Raw genomic sequence first — 25,831 nt, 5'->3', positions numbered from 1 at the left:
AGTCAATTTCTGTGCAATCTACTTTTATTTATAAAGGAAAGTTTCCCTATTTTGTATATAAACAGTAAACCAGTGCTGTATGAAGGCACTTAACTGGGGAGAGGTGGGGCAGGGATCCTGGTGGAGACCAATGTTTCCCATCTAGACCTCAAGACTGCTGGGAGAGCTGGAGGTAGCGGTGACTCCCAGGCATATCCAGGGGTGTGGTCGCCCATCCCAGGCTCTGCTGGGCAGGTGGCTGGCTTGCTGGGGGAGGTGGTGGTGGGGTAGGCATCAGAGGCACTTTGGACGGGATCCGATTTGGCAAAACGGAGTGGTTTCCTGTCCCCAGTGATTTCCAGCCCTTCCTGGACCTCTCAAGGCTAAGGCAGATTCCTAAATTTAAGGCTGGGGTTCTCATTCTTCCCTGGACTTACGGGAGAACAGAGAACCGGTGGCGAGGACCACCACCAGCAGGGCGAGGGGTGCAGATAAAGGAAGCAGAAAACGGAGCAGGAGGTCTGCAGCGAACGCAGGAATGCTTGTTTCTGTCGGGCTCAGAAACCTCCTTCTATCCTGCTAGACTTTATTCCTTTGAGGCTTCACCCTGGGGAAGAGCTGGGGAGACACAGGATCTTCAGACATCAGGAGCTCCCACCTCTCCATCACACACCCACATCCGCCGCCTGTCTCAATCCTCTCACTCCTTCCTAAGGGGACTCTCTCAGCAACTCCCAAACTGCTCCAGAATCCAAGTTCTATGTCACCTCCAAGAACCAGATGGAAACTTCCAATCAGAGCCTCCATTGATGACATGAGATATTGCCAGTCTCTCCTACTGCCACAAGGAGAAGCCCACCTCTCTCTAACACCTTGGTTGTCTTTGGTGTTAGAGAGAGTTTAAACCTCCATATTTAAAAAAAAAAAAAAAAAAAAAACCCTCTCAGGGCTGGGCATGGTGGCTCACACCTGTAATCCCAGAACTTTGGGACGCTGAGGCAGGCAGATGACCTGAGCTCAGGAGTTCAAGATAGCTTGGGCAACAAATATTTTGTCTTTTTGTCTATTAAAAAGACAAAAAATTAGCCAGGCTTGGTGATGCATGCCTGTAATCCCAGCTACTCGGGAGGCTAAGGCAGGAGAATCACTTGAATCTGGGAGGCAGAGGTTGCAGGGAGCTGAGATCACGCCATTGCACTCCAGCCTGGAAAACAGAGCCAAAGCTCTGTATCAAAAAAGAAAAAACAGCTGGGCGCGGTGGCTCACACCTGTAATCCCAGCACTTTGGAAGGCCAAGGCAGGTGGATCACCTGAGTTCTGGAGTTTGAGACCAGCCTGGTTAACGTGGTGAAGCCCCATCTCTACTAACAATACAAAAAAATTAGCTGGGCATGGTGGCACTTGCCTGTAGTCCCAGCTATTTGGGAGGCTGAGGCAGGAGAATTGCTTGAACCCAGGAGGCAGAGGTTGCAGTGAGCTGAGATTACACCACTGCATTCCAGCCTGGGCAACAAAGCAAGACTCCATCTCAAACAAACAAACAAAAAAATCTGGCAGGGCTAGGTGGCTCATGCTTGTAATCCCAGCACTTTGGGAGGAGGGACGATCACAGGGTCAAGAGATAGAGATCGTCCCGGCCAGCATGGTGAAACTCCGACTCTACTAAACATACAAAAATTAGCCAGGCATGGTGGCGCAAGCCTGTAGTCCCAGCTGCTTGGGAGGCTGAGGCAGGAAAAAAAAAAAAAAGCTTCCTCTCCACCTGTAATACACTTGTAAGCGACATTTTTTTTTTTTTTTTTAGACACAGTCTCTGTCACCCAGGCTGGAGTACTAGTAGCACCATCAGGGCTCACTGCAGCCTCAATCTTCCAGGCTCAAGTGATTCTCCTGCCTCAGCCTCCTGAGTAGCCAGGACTATAGGCGTGAGCCATTACACGCAGCTAATTTTTCACCTTTTTTTGTGGAGATAGGGTCTCCTTATGTTGCCTAGGCTGGTCTCAAACTCCTAAGTTTAAGTGATTTGTCTACCTTGGCCTCCCAAAGTGCTGGGATTACAGGCATGAGCCACTGCTCCCAGACTTTTTCTTTCCTTTTTTTTTTTTTTTTTTTTTTGAGCTGGAGTTTCACTGTTATTGTCCAAGCTGGTGTGCAGTGCATGACCTCAGCTCACAGCAATCTCCACCTCCCAGGTCCAAGCAATTCTCCTGTGTCAGCCTCCTGAGTAGCCGGGATTATAGCATGCCCAGCTACTTTTTTGTATTAGCTGGGTATATGGCAGGAAATATCACTTTCTAGATTCTCCAAAGAAAGCGTTTTTGAACTGCTGCATACACACATCAGTTTAACTCTGTAAGGTGAATGCAAAATTAGCACGCCCACCTAATTTTTTGTATTTTTAGTAGATACAGGGTATCACCGTGTTGGCCAGGCTGGTCTCGAACTCCTGACCTCAGGTGATCCGCCTGCCTCAGTCTCCAAAAGTGGTGGGATTACAGGCATGAGCCACCAAGTCTGGCCCACTCTCAGCCTTAATCTACAATTCCTTAACTCCACCCACCATCACTAAAATGGTATTCTTCGGCTGGGTGCAGCGTCTGATGCCTGTAATCCCAGCACTTTGGGAAGCAGAGGTGGGTGGATCACCTGAGGTCGGGAGTCCAAGACCAGCCTGACCAACATGGAGAAACCCTGTCTCTACTAAATAAATACAAAATTAGCCAGGTGTGGTGACACATGCCTGTAATCCCAGCTACTTGGGAGGCTGAGGCAGGAGAATACTTGAACCTGGAGGGCGGAGGTTTCAGTGAGCCAAGATCACACCATTGCACTCCAGCCTGGGTAACAAAAACGAAACCCTGTCTCAAAAATAAATAAATAAAATGGGATTCTTCTTCATCAATTCCCTTGGCTAAAATGGATTATTCTTTGACCTCTCCACCCATACAATCAGCGATTATAAGAAAAACATTGGATTGAGCAGAAACCAATCAAATAATTGGTAAGGCAGTGTGGTTGAGCACCCTACATCCTGACAGCTCTTTAAAGGGCTCTTCCAGCCAGATGCCGTGGCTCACACCTGTAATCCCAGCACTTTGGGAGGCTGAGGCAGGCAGGTCACCTGACGTCAGGAGTTCAAAACCAGCCTGGCCAACATGGCAAAATCCCATCTCTACTAAAAATACAAAAATTAGCTGGGCATGGTGGTGGACGCCTGTAATCCCAGCTACCCTACCCGGGAGGCTGAGGCAGGAGAATTGCTTGAGCCTGGGAGGTGGAGGTTGCAGTGAGCAGAGATGGTGCCACTGCACTCCAGCCTGGGCGACAAAGCGAGACTCTGTCTCAGAAAAAAAAAAAAAAATGTATTAAAATAAAAAATAAATAAAAATAAAATAAAGGCCTCTTCCTCACCTACTCCCCTAACTATAATGAACCCTCCCTTACCCCCCATATTACCATTAAATATAATGTAATTTTTTTACATTAAATATCTTTTTTTTTTTTTTTTTTTTCGAGACGGAGTTTCACTCTTGTTACCCAGGCTGGAGTGCAATGGCGCGATCTCGGCTCACCGCAACCTCCGCCTCCTGGGTTCAGGCAATTCTCCTGCCTCAGCCTCCCGAGTAGCTGGGATTACAGGCACACCTCCATGCCCAGCTCCTCCCCATGACCAATAATGGACTTTTCTGGCCTCCCTCACCCATTTTGTCCCTCTCGCCCCCTCTTTTTCCCTGTGGGATCATCCTATTCCCTAAACAACCGCCAGGAGGTTCCCACGACACCTCCCCTGGGCTCACCCCGAAGTAGTTCCGCGGCACGTAGCCCTCCTGGCCATGCAGAGAGGCCCACCACCAGTCGGTCTCCTCCGGCCCGTCCCTCCGCAGCACAGTGACCGACTCGCCCTCGCGGAAGGACAGCTCGTCCCCGAACTCGGCGCTGTAGTCCCAGAGAGCGTACACCGCCCCGCCGTTCATCAGCCCCATACTCTGCTCCACATCTGAAACATGCCACGGGAGGGAAGGTGAGAGCCCGGTCCAGGGGGCCCAGGAGCAGGGGCCATGCGGGGACCGGGACGGGCCCTGCAATTTGGCGCCTGTCCCAGCAGGGGGCTGAAACCCCTGAAACGTTGTGTGTGCCCATGGCTGCGGATGGGAGCTAGAGCTGGAGTCAGATGCTGGGACCGGCAGTCTGCAGCATTTCGAGGACACTGGGGGAGGCATCCAGATGGGCCACCCACTCCTGAGGCAGGGTCAGTGGCCCCCATTTCCTTTTTTGTTTTTGCAGACTGAGTCTCACTCTGTTGCCCAGGCTGGAGTGCAATGGCATGATCTCGGCTCACTGCAACCTCTGCCTCCCAGGTTCAAGCGATTCTCCTGTCACAGCCTCCCAAGTAGCTGGGATTACAGGCGCCTGCCACCACACCTGGCTAATTTTTATATTTTTTAGTAGAGACAGGGTTTCACCATGGTGGCCAGGCTGGTCTCGAACTCCTGACCTCAGGTGATCTGCCTGCATCGGCCTCCCACAGTGCTGGGATTACAGGTAGGATTCCTTCTTGTACATTGCTGAATCTCCCTGTCAACCCTAGAGGTCCAGTCTTTTGCCCTACCCTGGAGCTTAGCTTACATGGTACAGTCCCTATGGAAGATTCCACCTTCCTTGAATGATATGGACCTACTCTCCACCTTTAAGTGGGCTCATCTGCCTCTTCTTGAGTTTTTATTTTATTATTATTATTATTAAATATTTTGTAGACCAGGTGCAGTGGCACACATCTGTAATCACAGCACTTCGGGAGGCCAAGGCAGGCAGATCGCCTGAGGCCAGGAGTTCAAGACCAGCCTGGCCAACATGTTGAAACTCTGTCTCTACTAAAAAAACAAAAAAATTAGCCAGGCGTGCTGGCATGTGCCTTGTAATCCCAGCTACTCGGGAGCCTGAGGAAGGAGAATCGCCTTCACCCAGGAGTCAAAGATTGCAGTGAGCTATTGTGCCATTGCACTCCAGCCTGTGCAATAGGGTGAGATTCTGTCTCGTAAATAAATAAATATAAATATTTTGTAGAGGTCAGGCATGGTGGCTCACACCTGTAATCTTAGCACTTTGGAAGGCCAAGGCGGGCAGAATGCCTGAGCTCAGGAGTTCGGGATCAGCCTGGGCAACATGGCAAAACCCTGTCTCTACTAAAAAATATAAAAAATTAGCCGGGCATGGTGGCGAGCACCTGTAGTCCCTAGCTACTCGAGAGGCTGAGGCAGAATTGCTTACACCCAGGAGGCAGAAGTTGCTGAGATCGCGTCACTGCACTCCAGCTTGGGCGACAGATTGAGACTCGGTCTCAAAAATAATAAATAAATACATATTTTGTAGAGACGGGGAAGGGAGGTGGTCTCCCTGTGTTGCCTTGGCTGGTCTTGAACTCCTAGTCGCAAGCCATCCTAATGTCTAGGCCTCCCAGATTGCTGGGATTACAGGCATGAGCCACTGTGCCGAGCTCATCGCTCCCTTTCTAGATGGTGCCGTCCAGCTCCACTGCCGTCACCCAGGTAATGGAGCCTCCAAAGAGGATGTAATGACATCTCCGGATGGTAGAACCCATCTGAATCTCCTCCCAATTTCAGCGTGTAATCTCCATCAAGAGCTTAATCCCTGGGCCGGCCAGCCATGTTGGCTCACACCTATAATCCCAGTACTCTGGGAGGCTGAGAAGGGAGGATCGCTTGAGCCCAGGACTTTGAAAACAGCCTAAACAACATAGGGAAATCCCATCTCTAGGAAAGAAAGAACTTAGCCTCTTTTCTGGAGGGTGCAGTAGGTCACTGCGCTCCTCCTCTGCAGGGGTCAGTGGTTCAGTTCCCTCTGTTCTAGTTTCTCCTGCTTTCATGCCCAAGTGTGTTGTCCAATTTTTTTTTTTTTTTTTTTAGGCGGGGTTTCCTTTTTGTTACCCAGACTGGAGTGCAATGGCGCGATCTCGGCTCACCGCAACCTCCGCCTCCTGGGTTCAGGCAATTCTCCTGCCTCAGCCTCCTGAGTAGCTGGGATTACAGGCACGCACCACCATGCCCAGCTAATTTTTTGTAGTTTTAGTAGAGACGGGGTTTCACTATGTTGACCAGGATGGTCTCGATCTCTTGACCTCGTGATCCACCCGCCTCGGCCTCCCAAAGTGCTGGGATTACAGGCGTGAGCCACCGCGCCCGGCTTTTTTTTTTTTTGAGACAGGCTGGAGTGCAGTGGCATGATCTTGGCTCACTGCAACGTCTGCCTCCAGGGTCCAAGTGATTCTCCTGCCTGAACCTCTCGAGTAGCTGGGATTACAGGCGTGTGCCACCATGCCCAGCTAATTTTTGTATTTTTAGTAGAGATGGGGTTTCACCATGTTGGTCAGGCTGGTCTTGAACTCCTGACCTCGTGATCTGCCCGCCTCAGCCTCCCAAAGTGCTGTGATGACAGGTGTGAGCCACCGTGCCTGGCCAGTGTTGTTCAATCTTTACTTCACTTTCCCAACCTTGTGTGTCTGAGGCAGGCAGAGCAGGATAACTCACATCTCACAGGTTCCACCTACCCGTGACAAAGGCGTAATGACCCACCCACCCCCCCCGTCCCATGGTTCCCCCTTCAGGGAATGGTCTGTACCTCTCCAAGTGGTACAGTTCCTGCCTGCCCAGCTCACCTTTAAGGCAGGCATTCCCCCACGCCTCTCACTCATTTTCTGTCGTAGGTGGCACAACCCAATGTCCTGTAGCCTGACCAGGCTCACCTTTAAAACATATAACCCTCTGTCTCACCCCCAAGTCCCAACCCTCACTCCAACTCTCTGTGAATTTCCTCACCCAAACTGAGATACAACTTGCTCCTCCAGGTGTGACTACACCCTGTGCACAATCCCTGGGGTGCAGCCTACTTTGCCCCACCCTTCGGGGAACCAGGTGCTGTAACCTGTCCCCTGGAGAGGTAGGGTACAGCCTCTTGTCTTCCTGCAAGCCCCTTTCCAGCAGCTGTAGCCTGCTTACCTACCAGGCCTGTGGCAATGTCTCTCCAAGTGCCAGAGCCCACCTGCCCAGAGCTCTATGCCAGGTAGATGGAAACGTCCAGCTTCCCACCCCTGCAGATGCCAAGGGTGAGCAGACCAATCTCCACAGCCAGGCTCCTCCCCAAAGATGCCCAGCTCGTGTGGCACAGCCTCCATCTCCCCTTCTCCCTTAGGGGGGCACAGTCCCCCACCCCTGCAGGTGGTCCATCCCTGCTCTCCCTCCTCCTCTTCAATCCTGCCACGGGGTTGGTACGGTCCCCACATCCTCCTCTCCCAAGTGGGGGGTGTTTGCACCCCTCCCCGCGCCTGCGCACCCGCCAGGTAGGCACCCAGGCGCCACAGCCCTGCCTCGCACCTGCCAGGTAGGTGGCGCAGTCAGTATAACCCTCGCGGTACGGGTCACACTTCTCAAAGGCAGTGGCGCCGTCGCTGAGCGTGGTGGCGAAGATCGCAGCGCCGTGCTGCACCAGCGCCATGCAGATGACTGTGTCGTTGCACGACGCCGCGCAGTGCAAGGGTGTCCTAGGCGTGGGGGTGGGGGGTTGCGGGGAGCGATGCGTGAGAGGCCCGCGCATCCGCCCATGGGCACCCAGCCCACCGCGCGGGTCGGGGCTCACCAGCCGTGGCTGTCGGGGGAGTTGACATTGGCACCCGCGGTGATGAGGAAGTCCACAATGGAGTAGTTTGCGCCGCAGATGGCGTTGTGCAGGGCGGTGATGCCCTCCTCGTTGGGCTGGCTCGGGTCGTTCATCTGAGTGCACCGGGGGAGGGGGAAGACTCAGTCCCGTGGCTGGCATCCTGGCATCCGGCCGCCCCGCCGCACCCACCTCCCGCTCAGCAGTGCTCACCTCCTTCACCGCCTGCTGCACCACTTCCAGCTCCCCGCTCAGCGCCGCGTCCAGGAGCAGCACCAGAGGGTTGAGGCGCGCGCGGCGGGCCTTGCGCGGGGAGCCAGCCTTCCGCAGCACCGAGCGCATCTCCTGGGGGACAGGGCGTGGAGTTCAGTAACTTGGAGGGATTGTTAGTATATCCATGACCTAGAGGTGGAAACAGAGGTCCAGGGACCGTGGCACCCATCTAAACAGGAGTAGGGCTGGGATTCACTCGGAGCAGTGAGGGAGAGGGTGCCTCCGTTCTCCTCCTAGAGCCTCCAGTTCCCTGCCATAGACAGGGAATCCTGTGATTTGAGAAACTTGAGCCCTGAAACTTGAGAGAAAGCTGGGGGGCCATGGGATTGGTGGCAAAGTAATTCTGTAAGTTCAAAACAATGATTGTGGAGCCAGTTATTCAATTCACACACAGGCTCACATTTCTTTTGTTAATAATACATGCAATAAGGCACACCTGACAAAACGTTACCAGAGGTGTGTTAATTCCAGATGTTTGGAATCTGAGTATTTTATTATTCCTTGTGCTTTCTTTCTTTTTCTTCTTTTTTGTCTCCCTTTGCAGGCTGGAGTGCAGTGCAGTGGCCTTAACTTGACTCACTGCAACCTCCACCTCCCAGGTTCAAGCGATTCTCCTGCCTCAGCCTCCCGAGTAGCTGGGATTACAGGTATGTGCCACCATACCTGTCTGATTTTTGTATTTTTAGTAGAGACAGGCTTCACCATGTTGCCCAGGATGGTCTTGAACTCCTGAGCTCAGGTGATCCACCCATCTCAGCCTCCCAAAGTGCTAGGATTACAGGTGGGAGCCACTGTGCCCAGCCTCATGTACTTTCTTATTTTTAATTTTCCTCCTATAAGATTCATTTAGTCTGGTCTGGGTGAGATGGCTCACTGCTATAATTCCAGCACTTTGGGAGGCTGAGATGGGAGGATCACTTGAGCCCAGGAGTTTAAGAACAGCCCGGGCAATACAGTGAGACCCAGTCTCTACAAAAAATAAAAATTTAGCCTGACATGGTGGCGCACACCTGTGCTTCCAGCTACTTGGGAGGCTGAGCCAGGAGGACTGATTGAACGGAATGACACTGCCTGGGCAACAAGTGAGACCCAGTCTCAAAAGAAAAAAACGCATTTATTTATTACAAGCATGTGAATGCATAGCATTTGCGATTCTGGTCTTTGCTCTTTCCAGAGTTTCTGTGATTTTAAGATTCTGGAATTCAGAGATCCCAACAGCCAATGAATCCAATATTCCCAAAAGCTCGATTACTCCAACAGGTTGTGACTGTAGAAATGCTAGGTTGTGCTATTTCAAACGGCTGAGGGGTCAGGGCTTTGAAATCCCAAGATTCTATGATTGAGAACTTTCGTATTTTTCCATTAGAATTTCATTTCAAAAGACTAGAAGGAAATGGCTGGGCACAGTAGCTCATGCCTGTAACCCCAGCACTTTGGAAGGCTGAGGAGGGTGGATCGCCTGAGGTCAGGAGTTCAAGACCAGCCCAGCTAACAAGGTGAAACCCTGTCTATACTAAAAACACAAAAATTAGTCTGGTGTGGTGGCTCGCGCCTGTAGTCCCAGCTACTCGGGAGGCTGAGGCAGGAGAAACACTTGAACCCGGGAGGCGGAGGTCACGGTGAGCCGAGATTGTGCCATTGCACTCCAGCCTGGGTAACAAGAGCGAAACTCCATCTCAAAAAAAAAAAAAAGAAAAAAGAAAAAAAAATTATCCGGGAGTGGTGGTGCATGGCTGTAGTCCCAGCTATGGGGGAGGGAGGCTGAGGCATGAGGCTCAGTTGAGCCCAGGAGGTGGAGGCTGCAGTGAGCCATGATCTTGCCACCACACTCCAGCCTGGGCAACAAACAGAGTGAGACTCTGACTCAATAATAATAATCATAATAATGCCCAGAACTTAAAGTATAATTTTTAAGAAAACCTCCACTACAACATATCAGTGCATGAATTTGTGATTTTATAATTCAAAATATGAGCATCTTTAATTGTCAAATTTGGTGACTTCAACAATTGGTAATAATCATTCCATGATACTATAATTTTTTTTTTTTTTTTTTAAAGAGATGGAGTCTCGCTCTGTCGCCCAGGCTGGAGTACAGTGGCTCACCCTCAGCTTACCGCAACCTCCATCTCCCTGGGTCAAGCAATTCTGCTTCAGCCTCCCAAGTATCTGGGACTACAGGTGCACACTGCCATGCCCAGCTAATTTCTTTTGTATTTTAGTAGCGATGGGGTTTCACCAGGTTGCCCAGGCTGGTCTGGAACTCCTGAGCTCAGGCAATCCACCCACCTCGGCCTCCCAAAGTGCTAGGATTATAGGCATGAGCCACCATGCCTGGCAACTCTTTTTTTTTTTTTTTTTTTAAAGAGATTATTTTATTTTATTTTGACACAGAGTTTCTCTCTGTTGCCCAGGCTGGAGTGCAGTGGCGCAATCTCAGCTCACTGCAACCTCCGCCTCCCAGGTTCAAGCAATTCTCGTTTCAGCCTCCCCAGTAGGTGGGACTATGGGTGCACACTGCCATGGCCGGCTAATTTCTTTTGTATCTTAGCAGAGACAGGGTTTCGCCATGTTGGCCAGGCTGGTCTCAAACTCCTGACCTCAAGTGATCCACCCGCCTCAGCCTCCCAAAGTGCTGGGATTATAGGCATGTGCCACCACACCTGGCTAATTTTTGTATTTTTGGTAGAGACGGGGTTTCACCACGTTGGCCAAGCTGGTCTTCAACTCCTGACCACGTCGTGATTCATCCGCCTCGGCCTCCCAAAGTTCTGGGATTACAGGCATGAGCCACCGTGCGCGGCCAAGATTGAATACATTGATGTAGTGCAGAATACCTGGCACATAATTGTTAACTGCTATTACTGTTGTCACCACTGGAACAGGGGATGGTCTCCTTCTGATCTTGGTCACACCCGGCCTGACACTCACTTTTTAAGAGACAGTGAGTCCAGGCACAGTGGCTCACGCCTGTAATCCCAGCACTTTGGGAGGCTGAGGCAGTTGGATCACTTGAGGTCAGGAGTTTGAGACCAGCCTGGCCAACATGGTGAAACGCCATCTCTACTAAAAATACCAAAATTAGCTGGGCTTGGTGGTGCATGCTTGTAATCCCAGCTACTTGGGAAACTAAGGCAGGAGGATCTTGAACCTGGGAGGTGGAGGTTGCAATGAGCTGAGATCAAGCCACTGCACTCCAGCCTGGGTGGTGGAGCAAGACTCTGCCTCAAAAAAAAAATGGAGGAGAAAGCAGAGCAGACACAAGAGACTGTGTCCGGAGACAGAGAGGGAGAGAAGAGAGGGTGACTGCTCCGATTCGGCAGACTTCTCAGTACCAGGATGCACTCACTGTTGTGCCAAGACTTAGTCATGTCCAGGTGTAAGACTCGAGATTGCTGAAGGAATGCCCGGGGCAGGGCACAGGCACAGGTTATTGGAGAGAAGGAGCAGAGAAAATCTCCATGTGGCCAAGACTCCCGCAGGCCCTCCAGATACTCACACATAGCTATGCCTAGATTAAAGACTACATTTCCCAGCATCCCTTGCAGCGGGGCTCCTTGCCAGTTAGAGGGAGCAGAGTGATGTGCGGAACTCCCAGGTTCTGCCTGAAATGGGAAAGGGCACTTTCTCTTCTTCCTTCTCTCTTCCTGGCTGGAGGGCAGACTTGGTGACAGCCATCTAGGACCATGAGGGTAGACACACTCCCGATAGATGGCAGAGCAGGTAGAGAGAGCCTGGGTCCTGACTCCAGTGAACTGCCTACAGTCCTGGGCTGCAAACTCCTGGACTTTTACTCAAAAGAAAACTTAGATCTCATCTAAGCCACTGTCTTTCGGGGGCTCTTTGCTACAGCCCCTGAATCCACATAGAAACATACCCCGGTTTCCTCCTGTATTACTTACCATGTTCTGTGGCTGCTCTGGTGGGCTGCTCTGGGGCGGGGTTGGGGGTGGGATGGGAGCTGGTGGGGCAGGAGCAGGGGGACCTGCCCTGGCCTCAGATCCCTCAGTGATGGGGGACAGCTCTGGCTCCAGCCCCCCGGGCCCTGGCCCCCCATGGCGATGGAAGAGGCGGCTGATGATCTGCTGGTACTGTTTCTTGTGGGTAGGGGGCAGAGCCACGGCAGGGGCCTGCTCCATGGAGCCCCTGCGTTTGAGGGGCCGGGGAATCTCGGCCAGCACCCGTGCCACCTCCTCCAGCTCGGGCACTGACTGTGCCTCCGGTGGCAGTGCTGGCTGCAGCCTTGTGGGGCTGAGAGGCCTTGCTACAGTGCCTTCATCCACATCGCCTGCCTCCAGCGCTGGTGTCAACAGCCCTTCTATCTCCGGCTCAGGCTCCAGCTCGGTGGGGGGCTTGGGGGGTCCTAGACGGAACAAGAGCCCCGTGAGAGAACAGGTCCCCAGGAGACACCCAAGACTTCCTGTCTACAACTTCCAGGATATACAGCCAGTACCTGATTTTCTGTGTGACCTCAGGGAAGTTCCTTGCCCTCTCTGGGCTACACTTTCCTTGGGCTGTGAATAATAAGCAATTATGATGCCTCCCATTTATTGAGCAGTTCGTACGTGTATGTGCCAGGCACTTTACAGGCCTACCTTACTGTAATCTCACTACTGCCTTGTGAGGTAGATAGAGTGCCATCTCCATATTACTGAAAGGGAATCTGGGCCTCAGAAAGGACGAGTCCGTTGCCCAAAGCCATGCAGCTGGGACTTGAACTCAGTTCTGGCTGACTCTAGAATCTACTTCTACCAACGATGATAGATGTAACTTTCTAAGATCCTAAGAATTTCCTCTCCTAACATGTCAGGCAGAAAACTCCAGCAGGAAGTAGAATCCTGGTGTTTAATGATTTCCTCTCTGTCTTATTCACTCTGGCAGTAAAGCAGATGGAAATAAAAATATGCATTATGGGATGAGTGCAGTGGCTCACGCCTGTAATTTCAGGACTTTGGGAGGCTGAGGCAGCAGATCTCTTGAGGTGAGTCTGAGACCAGCCTGCCAACATTGTGAAACTCCATCTCTACTAAAAATTTTTTAAAAAATTAGCTGGGCATGGTGGCACATGCCTGTAATCCCAGCTACTCAGGAGGCTGAGGCACAGGAATAGATTAAATCCAGGAGGCGGAGGTTGCAGTGAGCCGAAACACACACACACACACACACACACACACACACACACACACACACACATTATATTTATACTATATATATTTATATATAGTATGTATATACATATAAATAACACACACACATAGCTGGGCACAGTGGGTCATGCCTGTAATCACAGTGGGTCACTGAGGTCAGGGGTTCAAGACCAGCCTGGCCAACGTGACAAAACTCCATCTCTACTAAAAATACAAAAAATCAGTCAGGTGCGGTGGCGCATGCCTGTAATCCCAGCTACTTGGGAAGCTGAGGCTGGAGAATCGCTTGAACCTAGGAGGTGGAGGTTGCAGTGAGCTGAAATCGTGCCATTGCACTGCAGCCTGGACAACAAAAGTGAAACTTCATCTCAAAACACACACACACACACACACACACACACACACACACACACACACACAATTTCATTGAATCCCGATCACAATTCTATAGGGTAGATATTATTAATCTCTTTTCACAGATGGGAAAACAGAGATTCAGACAAGTTAAGTAATTTATCCTCAGTCACACAGCAAGCCAGCAGTGAAGAGAGACTCAAGCCCATCTACTCAACTCACTGATCTCGCACCCCAAAATATTAATAAATTATTATAAGTAATATGGTAGTTATTTGAGACTGGATCTCACTCTGTTGCCGGGCGGGAGTGCAGTGGCGCTATCAGCTATCAGCCTAGGTCTCCCAGGCTCAAATGATCCTCCCACCTCAGACTCCTGAGTAGCTGGGACTACAGGCGCCCATTACCATGCCTGGCAGGTTTTTTGTACTTTTATTTTTAGGTTTTTTTTTTTTTTAATTTCCTGGAGTTACTGCTTTGTTCATGAGGTCTGATATTTTTAGTATTTTGTTTGTTTTTTCAGATGGAGTCTCACTCTTTCACCAGGCTGGAGTGCAGTGGTGCAATCTTGGCTCACTACAACCTCCACCTCCTGGGTTCAAGTGATTCTCCTGCCTCAGCCTCCCGAGTAGCTAGGACTACAGGTTCGTGCCACCATGACCAGCTAATTTTTGTATTTCTAGTAGAGATGGGGTTTCACCATGTTGGCCAGGATGGTCTCAATCTCTTGACCTCCTGATCCACCCAACTCTGCCTACCAAAGTGCTGGCACTGCAGGCATGAGCCACCGTGCCCACCCTAGCAAAGACTATTTTATAAGTTTCACTATGTTGCCCAGGCTGGTCTTGAACTCCTGAGCTCAAGCCTACCTGTGTTAGCCTCCCAAAGTGCTGGGATTACAAGCATGAGCCACAGCACCTGGCTAATATAGTAGCTATTCATAGCTTACTACATGTCAGATCCGATTTATTTACTTATTTTTGAGACAGAGTCTCACTGTGTCACTTGGGCTGGAGTGCAGTGGCACGATCTTGGCTCACTGCAACCTCAGCCTCCCTGGTTCAAGGGAGTCTCCTGCCTCAGCCTCCTGAGTAGCTGGCACTACAGTCGTGAGCCACCACGCCTGGCTAATTTCTTTTCTTTTCTTTTCTTTGTGTGTTTTTGGTAGAGATGGGATTTCACCATGTTGGCCAGGCTGGTCTCAAACTCCTGGCCTCAAGTGATCTGCTTGCCTTGACCTCTCAAAGTGGTGAGATTACAGGTGTAAGCCGCTGCACCTGGCCCATCACGTGCTGTTTTAGGACTTTGTATGCATTTAATAGCATATGTCAATAAGATAGACCCTATCATTATTTGCCTTTTTTTTTTTTTTTTTTTTTTGAGACGGAGTCTGGCTCTGTTGCCCAGGCTGGAATGCAGTGGTGTGATCTAGGCTCATTGCAACTTCCGCCTCCTGGGTTCAAGGGACTCTCCTGCCTCAGTCTATTGAGTAGCTGGGACTACAGGCACCTGCCACCACACTTGGCTGATTTTTGTATTTTTAGTGAGACAGGGTTTCACCACATTGGCCAGGCTGGTCTCGAACTTCTGACCTTGTGATCCACCTGCCTCAGCCTCCCAAAGTCCTGGGATTAGAGGCATGAGCCATGTGCCCAGCCCATTATTTGCCTTTTACACTCAAGAAAATTGAGGCCCAAAGAGGTTAAGTGACTTGCCCAAGGTCACACAGTGTATACCCAGGCAGTCTGGCTTCAGGGTCCACACTTAACCTTTGCGTTATCACCTGGCTCCTACCCAAAACCAAGCTCACCTGGCCTAGCTCTCTGCAGGACAGTCCCTGGAAAGAGGCATTTGGCTGTGATCTCCCTGCCTCCCCAGGGCTGGGCTGGTCCCCCTGCCATTTGTTCTCCCTTCACTCAGCCCTCCAGGGCCCTCATTGCTGACTTACCTTCGTTCACAGGGGGCCATGTCTGTTGGGGAGGCTGGGGGGCTGGGGTAGGGGCTTGTGGCTGAGGCTGTGGGGGCAGCTGGGGCTGTGGTTGTGGCTGGGGCTGTGGTTGTGGCTGGGGCTGCGGTTGTGGCTGGGCCTGTGGTTGTGGCTGGGGCTGGGGAGGCAGCTTAGGTGGGGGTGCTCGGGTGAAGAGGGGGGACCCAGGGAGCATGGCACGGCTGGCCCCCTGCTCCCAGAAGGCATTCTGCAGCTTGAAGATCATGCTGAGGGGGATGGGACGCTGGCGCGGGGCCGCGCGGGGCTGGGGGCTGGAGGGGGGCATGGGGATGCGGCTGACGGGCTGCCAGCTGCGAGGCAAAGTGCCCGACGGCCCCGCGGAGCCCAGCGAGCGGCGGTAGCTGCCTGTGTCTGAACGCCGGTCGCTGGCCAGAGGGGAGACCTTGTAATTGCGCGGAAGGGTGGCGCTGGTGAGGTTGTCCTGGGTAAGAGGGAAAGAAGGGGATCGGGTGAGAGACGGAGGGTGGAGGGAAGGTAAGGACAAAAAGCGAAGAGAGAGAGGAGGTGAGGGAAGCCCTGGGAGTGAGGGGGAAGAAACGGTGAGGAAGGGGCAGAAACCCAGCACAGTGAAGGGAGAGCGTGGGAAAGGGCGCCCAGACCCAGATCGCAGCCACAAGCAGGAAACTGGCCGTGACCCCACTCCCCAACCTTGCCCAGCCCCTCCTCCCCAAGCGTCTTGCCTCCTCACCTTGGTGGTGCCCCCCAGTCCGTCCAGGCTGCTCTCCCTCCAAGGCAACAGCTGCAGGCCCGGCGAGGCGGGCCGTGCAAAGACATCCAGGCCTGCGGGGCGGGTATCGTTAGGGTCTGGGGGGCTGCCTCTGCTCCGGGTCCTCCACTCCCCGGGCCTCCACCACTCACGTTCATAGCTCGCTGTCTGCGAAGGCTTCTTCTCGTATGCCACGTCCAGGTCAGACTCGTTCCAGGCTTTCGGGGGCCGCCGGCGCAGCGTCAGGTCGTCTGGGGAGAAGTTTTCAGTGAAGATGAGATGGGAAGGGTGGCAAGCCCCGGATCCCGCCCGCTTCGGCCCGCCAGTTGGCCCCCGGGTTCACCTTGCGCGCGCAGAGGCGGGGCAAAGGCGCTACTACCCGCGCCTAGCAGGGAGCTCCCGAAGGCAGGCGCGTCGTAGGCGGTGGCAGCGGGGCGCGGTGACGGCCCGCGCTCGGGGAAGAAGGCCTGGGGCCCCTCTGCCAGGGGGCTGCCGCGGGGGGAGCCTGCGCGGCCCAGGAAGTCGAAAGGTGTAGGGGGACCCTGCTGGCGGAGTGGGCCGGGCCCAGGCCGCGGGGAGGGCGCACGGCCGAGGGAGCTGCCTGCGCCATCGAAGGCGCGGGGCCGGGGCGAGGGCGCGCGGTCCAGGCTGCCGTAGGCGTCCGGCTGCAGGTAGAGCGGGGTGCGCGGCGACGACGGACGGCCCTTGGGGGACAATGGTCTGTAGGGGTGCAGGGTTGGGGCACTCTCTGATCGTCCGAACGGGGTGTCTGTGCCTTCGGTGGCCGCCTTCCGGGGGGACCCTCGGCTGCCGAAGGGCTCAGGGATCGGGCTGGAGCTGTACCTGGGCGGCTGTGGGGAGGCCGGGACATTGACAGATCAAAGGAGACATTCGTGGAAGGGTTGATGTGTGTGTGTGTGGGGGGGGGGGTGTCAAGAGAGGTCACCGGAGGTCAACCTAAAAGAGGCAAACCAGCGATGGAAATCCAGAGAGTGCAAGTGAGGAGTGGTGGGGAGGCTGCCTGAACCAGGGCCTGGCTAGCCGGTTACTCTGCCGCCTTTATGCCGCTTAGGTTAACGCCCCTTTCCTCCTGAGGGTCCCGATAGATGTCTACCTCCACTGGTCCCTTCTTCTCTTTTTCTTTCTTTCTTTCTTTTTCTTTCTTTCTTTCTTTTCTTTTTCTTTCTTTCTTTTCTCTCTCTTCCTCTTTCTCTCTCCCCTTCCTTCCTTCCTTCCTTTCCTCCCTCCTTCCCTCTCTTTTTTCCTTCCTTTCTTTCTTCCTTCCTTCCTTCCCTCTTCCTTTCTTTCTTTCCAGAGTCTTGCTCTGTCACCCAGGCTGGAATGCAGTGGCATGATCTCAGTTCACTGCAACCTCCGCCTCCCAGGTTCAAGCAATTCTCCTGCCTCAGCCTCCTGAGTAGCTGGGACTACAGGCACCCGCCACCACACCCGGCTAATTTTTGTAATTTTAGTAGAATTGGGGTTTCACCATGTTAGCTAGGATGGTCTCTATCTCCTGACCTCAAATGATCTGCCTTCCTCGGCCTCCCAAAGTGCTGGGATAACAGGCGTGAGCCACCGTCCTGGCCAAATTTTTTAAAAAGTATTTGTAGAGGCTGGTCTCGAACTCTTAGGCTCAAGCAATTCTCTTGCCTTGGCTTTCCAAAGTGCTGGGAGTCCAGGCCTGAGCCATCCCACTCCAAAGTGCTGGGATTCCAGGCCTGGTCCCCTTTTTTCAAGTTCCCTTGAAGAGTCCACAGCCTGCATAACTGCATGGGGCAGTCTTATCTGAAATCCAGGCCTCTGGTCTGGGGTGCGGAGAGAAGCTGGCTTTGGAGGTCAAGGTGGGAGACCAGGCTTACCCTAGAAGGGGCTCCGGCCTGTGGGCCAGGAGGCGCGGGAGAGTCTGACCACAGCGACTCCAGCTGCTTGGTCAGTTCATCCACCTTGGCCGCTGCGGTGTCCAGCTCCATCTGCTTCAGATCCATGTGCTTCATGGCCAGCGCTGGGGAGTCGGAAATGGAGGTAAGGAACGGGCCTCCTGGCAGGGGCCGGCCTCAACATCCCCCGCCCGCTGCCGAGGGCCCCCGATCCGCCAGCCCCGCCCCCTACCCCAGCTCACACTGGAAGTTCAGGTCCAGAAAGTCCCGCGCGTTCTGGAATGCCTCGCTGTCCATGGTGCCAGCCGGAGCGGGCGCCTGCATGGTGGGGAGGGAGGGAGCCGGCTAAGACCCCGCCCCTCTAGACCCCGCCCTCAGGGAGCCGGGCGCCCTCGGGAGCTGGACAACGCCTTTACTCGGTTCTCCCCCCGGAAGCCCGATACACTTCCCCTGGCTGGGGAGTCCAAACTCCTCCAGAGCCAAGTCCATGCGCCACGGAGAAGTCCAAACCCGGTCTAAAGGCTCCGGAAAATTCACTCTCTCTCTCTCTTTTTTTTTTCTTTTACCTGGTCTAAAGGCTCCGAATAATTCACTTCTTTTTTTTTTGAGACGGAGTCTCTCGCTGTCACCCAGGCTGGAGTGCATTGCCGCGATCTCGGCTCACTGCAACCTCCGCCTCCTGGGTTCAAGCGATTCTCCTGCCTCAGCCTTCCGAGTAGCTGAAACTACAAGTGCGCGTCACCACGCCCGGCTAATTTTTGTATTTTTAGTAGACACGGGGTTTCACCATGTTGGCCAGGCTGGTCCTGAATTCTTGACCTCAGGTGATTCACCCACCTCAGCCTCCCAAAGTTCTGGGATTACAGGCGTGAGCCACTGCGCCCGGCTGTGTCCATCTCTTTATCTCGGTCCTAAGAGGACCTGAATCATTCCTTCAACAATTAATTAATCACCCACAATGTGCCAGGAAACATAGGATGAAATAACTATGAGTTACTGAATGTTTACTAGGGACCAGGTGGCACTGTGCTAGATCCTGTTTTTTGTTTGTTTGTTCGTTCGTTCGTTTCGTTTTGTTTTTGAGATGGAGTCTCACTCTGTCACCAAGCTGGAGTGCAATGACACGATCTCAGCTCACTGCAACCTTCAACTCCCTGGATCCAATAACCAGCCAGGCGAGGTGGCTCACACCTGTAACCCCAGCACTTTGGAAGGCCAAGGCGGACAGATCGCTTGAGACCACGAGTTAGGGACCAGCCTGGCCAACATGGTGAAATCCCATCTCTACAAAAAATACAAAAGTTTGCTGGGCATGGTGGCATGTGTCCGTAATCCCAGCTACTCAGGAAGCTGAGGCACAAGCCAGATCTGGGCACGGTGACTCACTCCGAGCACTCTGGGAGGCCGAGGTGGGCAGATCACCTGAGGTGGGAAGTCTGACCAATATGGTGAAATCCCGTCTCTACTAAAAATACAAAATTAGCAGGGTGTAGTGGCACACATCTGTAATCCCAGCTACTTGGGAGGCTGAGGCAGGAGAATCACTTGAATGGGGGAGGCAGAGGTCACAGTGAGCCGAGGTCACACCATTGGACTCTAGCCGGGGCACCAAGAGCAAAACTCCGTCTCAAAAAAAAAAAAAAGTTTGGCTCAGAAACATGTATTCAAGGTCACCCTGCAAGAAGTCCATAGTAATGGGTTTCACACCTGGATCCAACTTATTCTGGGTCATCTCCACCAGATTAGAGGGGTCCCAGAGGGAAGTGACTGCTCAGCTTCCTCTCCCTACGGTCCCCATCCAGTGGAGGTCTGGCTCTCATTGATCCGTCAGAGGAAAAGGGAGGTGGCTGGGGCGGAGGGGTAGCTGTGGTCACTGGCCCAGTGGGAGGGAGCTAGGCCACCAGGAACCAGCCAGGCCGGCACCATTCCTATCCCATGCTAGTCACCACGCCCGCCAGCTCTCCCACCTCCCTGCTGCATCCACCGCTTAGCTCTGGCGGCAGCCGGGCAGGCTGAGGCATGCTGATACCCGCCTCTGTTTGGGAAGTTGAAGGAGCAGAACCTGTTCGGGCTGGTGGCTCATTTGGATGAACAGGGAGTGTGTGACCTTGGGTGTTGAGTCCTCTCTACTCCTTGGGCCTCAGTCTCCCCAATGGTGAAAGAAGGGAAATCAGTTTTGTTTTTTTTTTAGGGTCTCACTCTGTCACCCAGGCTGCAATTGTGACCCACTGCTGCCTCTCAACCTCCCAGCTCAACTGATCCTCCCACCTCAACCTCCTGAGTCACTGAGACTACAGGTATAGGCTTGCATCACCACAGACAGCTAATTTTTTAAAAATTTTCTGTACAGCCAGGGGTCTCGCTTTGTTGCTCAGGCTGGTCTTGAACTCCTGGGCTCAAGCAATCCTCCCGCCTCAGCCTCCCAAAGTGCTGAGATTACAGGCAGGAGCAAACACACCTAGCCAAACCAGCTGTTCTGAGAGGTCCCTTTAATCTCTATGAGCCCTAGACTCGGAAACTATAAGAGCTTTAGGAGTGTAACTAAAGTTCTGCAGCACCTAAATCCCTCAACTAAAGAGTCTATTGTTGGAAAGTTCTGAGTCCAAGAGTCTACCTTTGGAACATTCTAGAATTCTCCAATTTGTCTAACCCAGAATTCTGTCTTTCTCATCACATTCTACCTATTCCAGGATTGCACTGCTCTGGCAATCTAGATGGATGGTATAGTGGGGCTGGTAAAAGCATGGGTAACGGCCGGGCGCGGTGGCTCAAGCCTGTAATCCCGGCACTTTGGGAGGCCGAGGCGGGTGGATCACGAGGTCAAGAGATCGAGACCATCCTGGTCAATATGGTGAAACCCCGTCTCTACTAAAAATACAAAAAAAATTGGCTGGGCATGGTGGTGCGTGCCTGTAATCCCAGCTACCCAGGAGGCTGAGGCAGGAGAATTGCCTGAACCCAGGAGACGGAGGTTGCGGTGAGCCGAGATTGCGCCATTGCACTCCAGCCTGGGTAACAAGAGCGAAAACTCCGTCTCAAAAAAAAAAAAAAAAAAAAAAAAAAAAAGCATGGGTAACAAGTCAGACTTTAAGATTTTAAATCTGAGGGCCGGGCGTGGTAGCTTCTGCCTGTGATCCTTGCACTTTGGGAGGCTGAGGTGTGAGGATCGCTTGAGGCCAGGAGTTTAAGACCAACCTGGACAATACAGTGACACCGTGTTTCTTTTTTTAAAAAAATCAAATAATCAAATCTGGCAGCACCACTGTCCAATCCTGAAAATAGTACCTCAGTTTTCTAATCTGTAAAATGGGGATAAATAACAGTTCACTTCTTAGGACTATTGTAAGAACCCACCTGGTCAGAAGGTTCAGGAAGAATTCAGGGCTCTGAGAATTAAGGCTTTAGGAAGAACAGACTACAGAAATCAAAACTCGAGCATTTAGAATTTCGGAGATACATAAGAAATACTCTATTAAGTGTCTGTTAAAACAGATAAATGGCTCCCTTCCCTTCCCCTCTCCTCCCTGCTCTCTTCCTTCCCCCTCGGAAAAAGAAAAAAAAATTTAAAAAAACAAAACTCAACTAAAAAAACAGGTAAATGAGCAAGTCTGTAAGTGACTTTTTTTTTTAAGTTCTCTCTCGCACCTGTGCTCAGGCTGGTCTCAAACTCCTAGCCTCATGCCACCCTCCCCATCTCAGTCGCCCAAAGTGCTGGGATCACAGGCGTGAGCTACGGCTCCACGATCTCCAAATTTCCAAGATTATCAGATTCCATGCTGACACCCTCTGGCTCTAAGGAAATGCCAACCCCGGGTGTGGGACTGTCCTGGGGACAGGCGGTCGGGACGTCGTGGCCGCCAGGGGGCGCCCAGGTCACGCCCCGACCCCGGCCGGGTGGGCGGACCGCGTCTGAGCTCAGGCCCGGGGAATGCGCAGCGGGCCCAGGCAGGTGCCTCACATCCCGCGGCTAGGGAACGGGGCCGGGCGGGGTACAAGGGCGGGGCGCGAGGGTGGCGCGGACCGGGTGTCTTTTCCCAGGCCTCTGCCCCTGACCTCCGCCTCTGAGTCCTCTCCCTTGGGCTTCCCTGCAGCTCTAGCTCCGAGCTCTCCCGCGGGCTCCCGTCCACCCGCAGTTACTCTCCCCTGGGCTCCTCTCTCTGCTGCACCCCTGGCTCTCCTTCCCTGGCCTCCTCTGCACCCCAGCCAGGTTCTTTAGGGCAAAGGATCCTGTGGACTTCCTGGAGGAGTCATCGTTAGTAGCAACCGGGTCAGAGAGCCAGACTGAGCTGGGAACACCCAGGTCGAGCTTCGACAGCCCTTTCCTGTCACACTGAATCTGGGAGAGGCTCCCCTGTCTCGGGGGCTCGGTTTCCTCCTTTGTGGCCGTCTATGGAACGCGCTAAGGCCGTTCCCGTGCTAAGCTTCTACTTGGGCTTGTTATTTCCCTTGTCTGTGCCTCAGTTTCCTGATGTGTACCATGGGAAGAATTAATACCTTCACCTCAAAGGGGTATGAGGATTGAGTGACATAATTTATAAGCAGTAATTAAAATAATGCGGTGCGTGAAATACAGTTCACACATACAGGATCCTCATTACCGGATGTCCTTGGCTGTTCATTATAACACAGGGTCTGGCAACAGAGTGAGAGGTCAAGACTCAATGTGATTTTCTTTTTTTTTTTCTCCCTAAAAGGGCCCTTTCAACTGTTTCTGAGATCCTAAAAGCCCTGAGTTCTGACACCCAGGGCCTCAACTTCCTGAGCCCTTGCCTCTCAGGGTCCTAAATTCTCCCTATACATTCCTAAGTTTACTCAGTGATCACTCTCTGTCACTTAGGGACGGGTCGGGGATGTGTGTGTCATGGGGGATCAGACGGATGGGGAGTGCGGGGGGTGGGCAGGGCCCTGGAAGATTCCAGACAGAAGCTGGCAAAAGCCCAGTGTGTGGGCAGTATCCACTCTCCAGCCTCCGTTTCTCCACTCATAAGGAGGAGTCCTTCCCTGGGGTCAGCAAACTTCATTCAAAGCGAGACCTCTCCGTCGCTGGAGACTCCTCTAGACAATGACAGCCTTCCTAGCTACCTACCAGCCCTGACCTTGGCACACCCAGAGTCCTGTCTTGGCAGCCACGGTTATTATTTTTAATTTCATTTCAGTCTATCATCAAATGTCCTTCAAGCCCAGACACTGGGAAGCACCCTTCTCTCATCAGATGCCTGCCTCCCCCATTCTGTTTTTAATCCCTGCTCTCAGGACGCATGGGGGTGGAGAGAAGGGGGAGACAGAGGGAGGTGCCTGGTCCTGCCCTCCCCCAGCCTCAAGGACAGACAGACACCTCCAGAATTAGCCTCTGTCCCTCCCTTATCTCCCACAATACCTCAGGTCAGACAGATGGGCGTGGAGGTGACATTTCTCACCTCAGGGTCAGAGCAAGGATCCCAGAGGCAGAAGGTTAGGCAGAAAATCTGGCGGAGGTGGATGGAATCCCGTCCCCCAGAGAGCTGCAGAAGAAGGAGGAGGCTGAATACTGACCCCACAAACTCTGCTGCCTGTGTGAGCTCCAAGCCTCAGTTTACCCCTTCCTCTCCGACTAATGGTTAAATGCCAGGCTATGTAAACTTCCCAGAATCCAACTGCAGCTTTCCAGAATTCTGCCCTGCGTTCTGGAACTACCTCTGCAAACCCAGCTGTTTCCCATCAATATAAGGCAATAGGGGAGCCCACCTCCGCCAGGGGGTGCCCTGGGGCGGATGTCCCTTCTCTGGTTAGGCAGGTCTGACGCCCAGGTTAATGACATGTTGGGGTTCGCTCAGCGGCACAGAAGAGGTTGGAGATCTGCTTCGGTTTTCTCTCCTCCCCCGCCCCCCTCCCGGAGCCGGAATGTCGGGGGAGAGCCGGGACACAGCCTCCGGAGGGACCCTGGGTACCAGTCCTTCTCCGCTTCAGGAACCCAGGCTCCACTATCCCTGCCCCACCCTTAATTCTGCTCAGAGACCTAGAAGATAGGTCAAGACAGCAGCTTGAGGGTGGCAGGGTGGTCACCCATTCCTGAGCCCCGCCAGTCTGAGCCTCCCATTTCTGACCAAGACTCGGGGATTCGAACTCCTATGCTACCCGAAAACTCGGCTTCCTAGAGCCCCCCAGTTCGAGGGACTCAAGAATCCCAGCTCCAGCGTCTCCCCGGGATGAAGGGGTCGAATCCCTCCATTCCAATAATTCAAGCATCCGAACCCGCTTTCTTCCCTCTAGTAAAACAGGCATCAGAGTTTCGTTCTAAGGATCCAGGCGTCTGCTCACCCCAAATTCCGCCCTGGGACCTGGCGTCCGAGTCCCCTCCCAATTCTCCCAGGGACGCGGGTGTTGGGCTCTTTCGGGGCCTCTGGTCCCCAGGAGGGTGAAACTCACGGATCCGGGGCAGATCCTGGCACCGGGGGGCTTCCTCCGGCTCGGGCTCCGGCTTTCGGGAGCGGAGAACGGGGCGGGGCAGGAGCGGGGAACAGGTTAGACGACGTGACTCGGGCTGCAGGGAGGCGGGTCCCTGAGGGGAGGGGGAGCCGAGGGCGCCTGGAGCACCTTGGGACTTGTAGTCCCGGAGGGGCAGGACGTGGACCGAGAAGATCCCATTTGGATTCACCCAGAGTCCATTTCACAGACAGGAAGGGCGAGGCCCAGAAGCCGAGAGCGACCTGGCCACGGAGATACAGAAGAGCCGAGACGCCTGCCTCGCCGTGGCTTCAGGAGACTGACTTCTGAGCCCTTGCCCCACTCCTTCAGGCACAGTTTTCCCTTTCCTGATCAGTTTCCTCTTGGGTCTCTGAGCCCGAATCTCCCCGTCGATAAAAAGTGCGGGTTGGATCTTTACAGGATCTCAGCAAAAGTTCAGTCTTAGTTTGGACTTCAGTTCCCAGCAGCCTCCGCGACCGACGTCGGGAGACTCTTCCCCTCCGGTCCTCTGGGTATTGTAGTCCCGGAGCCTGCAGGGGCTGCACCTGGGTGTCTCTCTCGCCCACGCGAAGGAAGCCGTCTGGAGATCCCGGGTAGGGGAAACATTTCCCCTTCCCCTTGGCCCTCCCTCCGCTCTGGAAAGCCTCTCCCACCTGGGGAGAAGGGGTGGCCCAATTCTGGAGTAGGATCCTAAATCTTGGCAGGGGGGCGGGAAGCAGCGCTGACACACCAGCCAGGAATGCAGTCGGGTCACCCTGTCTAGCCATCGTCCCAACCGCCGTGGCTCCAACCGCCGCCCCACGCAGGGCGGCCCCAGTGGGAAGGGGCGTGGGTGCGTCCCCCAAATCTGAGTCCACGTGCCGCTGTTTACACGCGCCCTGGGGCAGGGAGGAGTCGCCGATCTGGTCCCTTCCTGAAAGTCATCGAGGTTTCCCACGCACGAGACTAAACTCCTGAGGGCATCTATAAGTCCCATTTGATCCACAAGCGCTACCTCGTCCCCTACACTACCCCACGCGTGTCGGGCTCCCAGTCCGAGGCTCCGCCCTCGAGAACCACAAGCTCCTCCCCCTGTATTTCCCGCTCCCCCGGAGTCCAGAAGCCCCGCCCCGGGCTGGAACTTCATGCCTTCAGGACGGATTGCTCCCATTTCTCCATTTTCCCGCTTCTCCCAGTCAAGTTTTGAATTTCTCAGGCATCTGGGCCTCCCCAGAAGGGATATAAAAACAGAAAACACAGCCCTGCTAACTAGGATTCTTACCTGTCTCTTTAAGAATTTCAGACCAATCGACCTTCCTGTCTCTTTAAGACTTCGGAAAAGCAGTGTGGCTGCCCCTTTAAGGAGGCGTTGCAACAAACCATATTGGACAGA

General features: G+C 53.4%; 1 protein-coding gene across 4 annotated transcripts; it reads right to left on the bottom strand.

The window, feature by feature from the left end:
- Positions 1-2: 2 nt before the first annotated feature.
- PPP1R13L (protein phosphatase 1 regulatory subunit 13 like) lies at positions 3-25,808 on the bottom strand. Of its 4 annotated transcripts, XM_032262635.1 has the most exons (15): positions 25,113-25,169; positions 24,421-24,701; positions 23,433-23,516; positions 18,258-18,333; positions 17,998-18,140; positions 16,479-16,986; positions 16,288-16,386; positions 16,118-16,209; positions 15,370-15,850; positions 11,823-12,283; positions 7,861-7,992; positions 7,630-7,763; positions 7,368-7,534; positions 3,777-3,976; positions 3-597 (listed from the first exon to the last, which is right to left on the bottom strand). In XM_032262635.1, exons 4-15 carry the CDS (start codon positions 18,310-18,312, stop codon positions 559-561), a joined length of 2,511 nt encoding a protein of 836 aa, XP_032118526.1. In that variant the 5' UTR covers positions 18,313-18,333; positions 23,433-23,516; positions 24,421-24,701; positions 25,113-25,169; the 3' UTR covers positions 3-558. The 4 variants fall into 4 exon arrangements, with proteins under 4 accessions (XP_032118526.1, XP_032118523.1, XP_032118525.1 ...); XM_032262632.1 differs by lacking the exons at positions 23,433-23,516; positions 24,421-24,701 and adding an exon at positions 25,721-25,808 and having other exon boundaries at positions 25,113-25,337; XM_032262634.1 differs by lacking the exons at positions 23,433-23,516; positions 24,421-24,701; positions 25,113-25,169 and adding an exon at positions 25,721-25,779.
- Positions 25,809-25,831: the final 23 nt, after the last annotated feature.

Source organism: Sapajus apella, unplaced genomic scaffold, assembly GCF_009761245.1.
Source record: "Sapajus apella isolate SASKATOON/1434 unplaced genomic scaffold, GSC_monkey_1.0 scaffold130, whole genome shotgun sequence".
Classification (NCBI taxonomy): domain Eukaryota; kingdom Metazoa; phylum Chordata; class Mammalia; order Primates; family Cebidae; genus Sapajus; species Sapajus apella.
The sequence above is the reverse complement of the archived record's forward strand: the minus strand, read 5'-3'. Positions and strand labels throughout refer to the sequence as shown.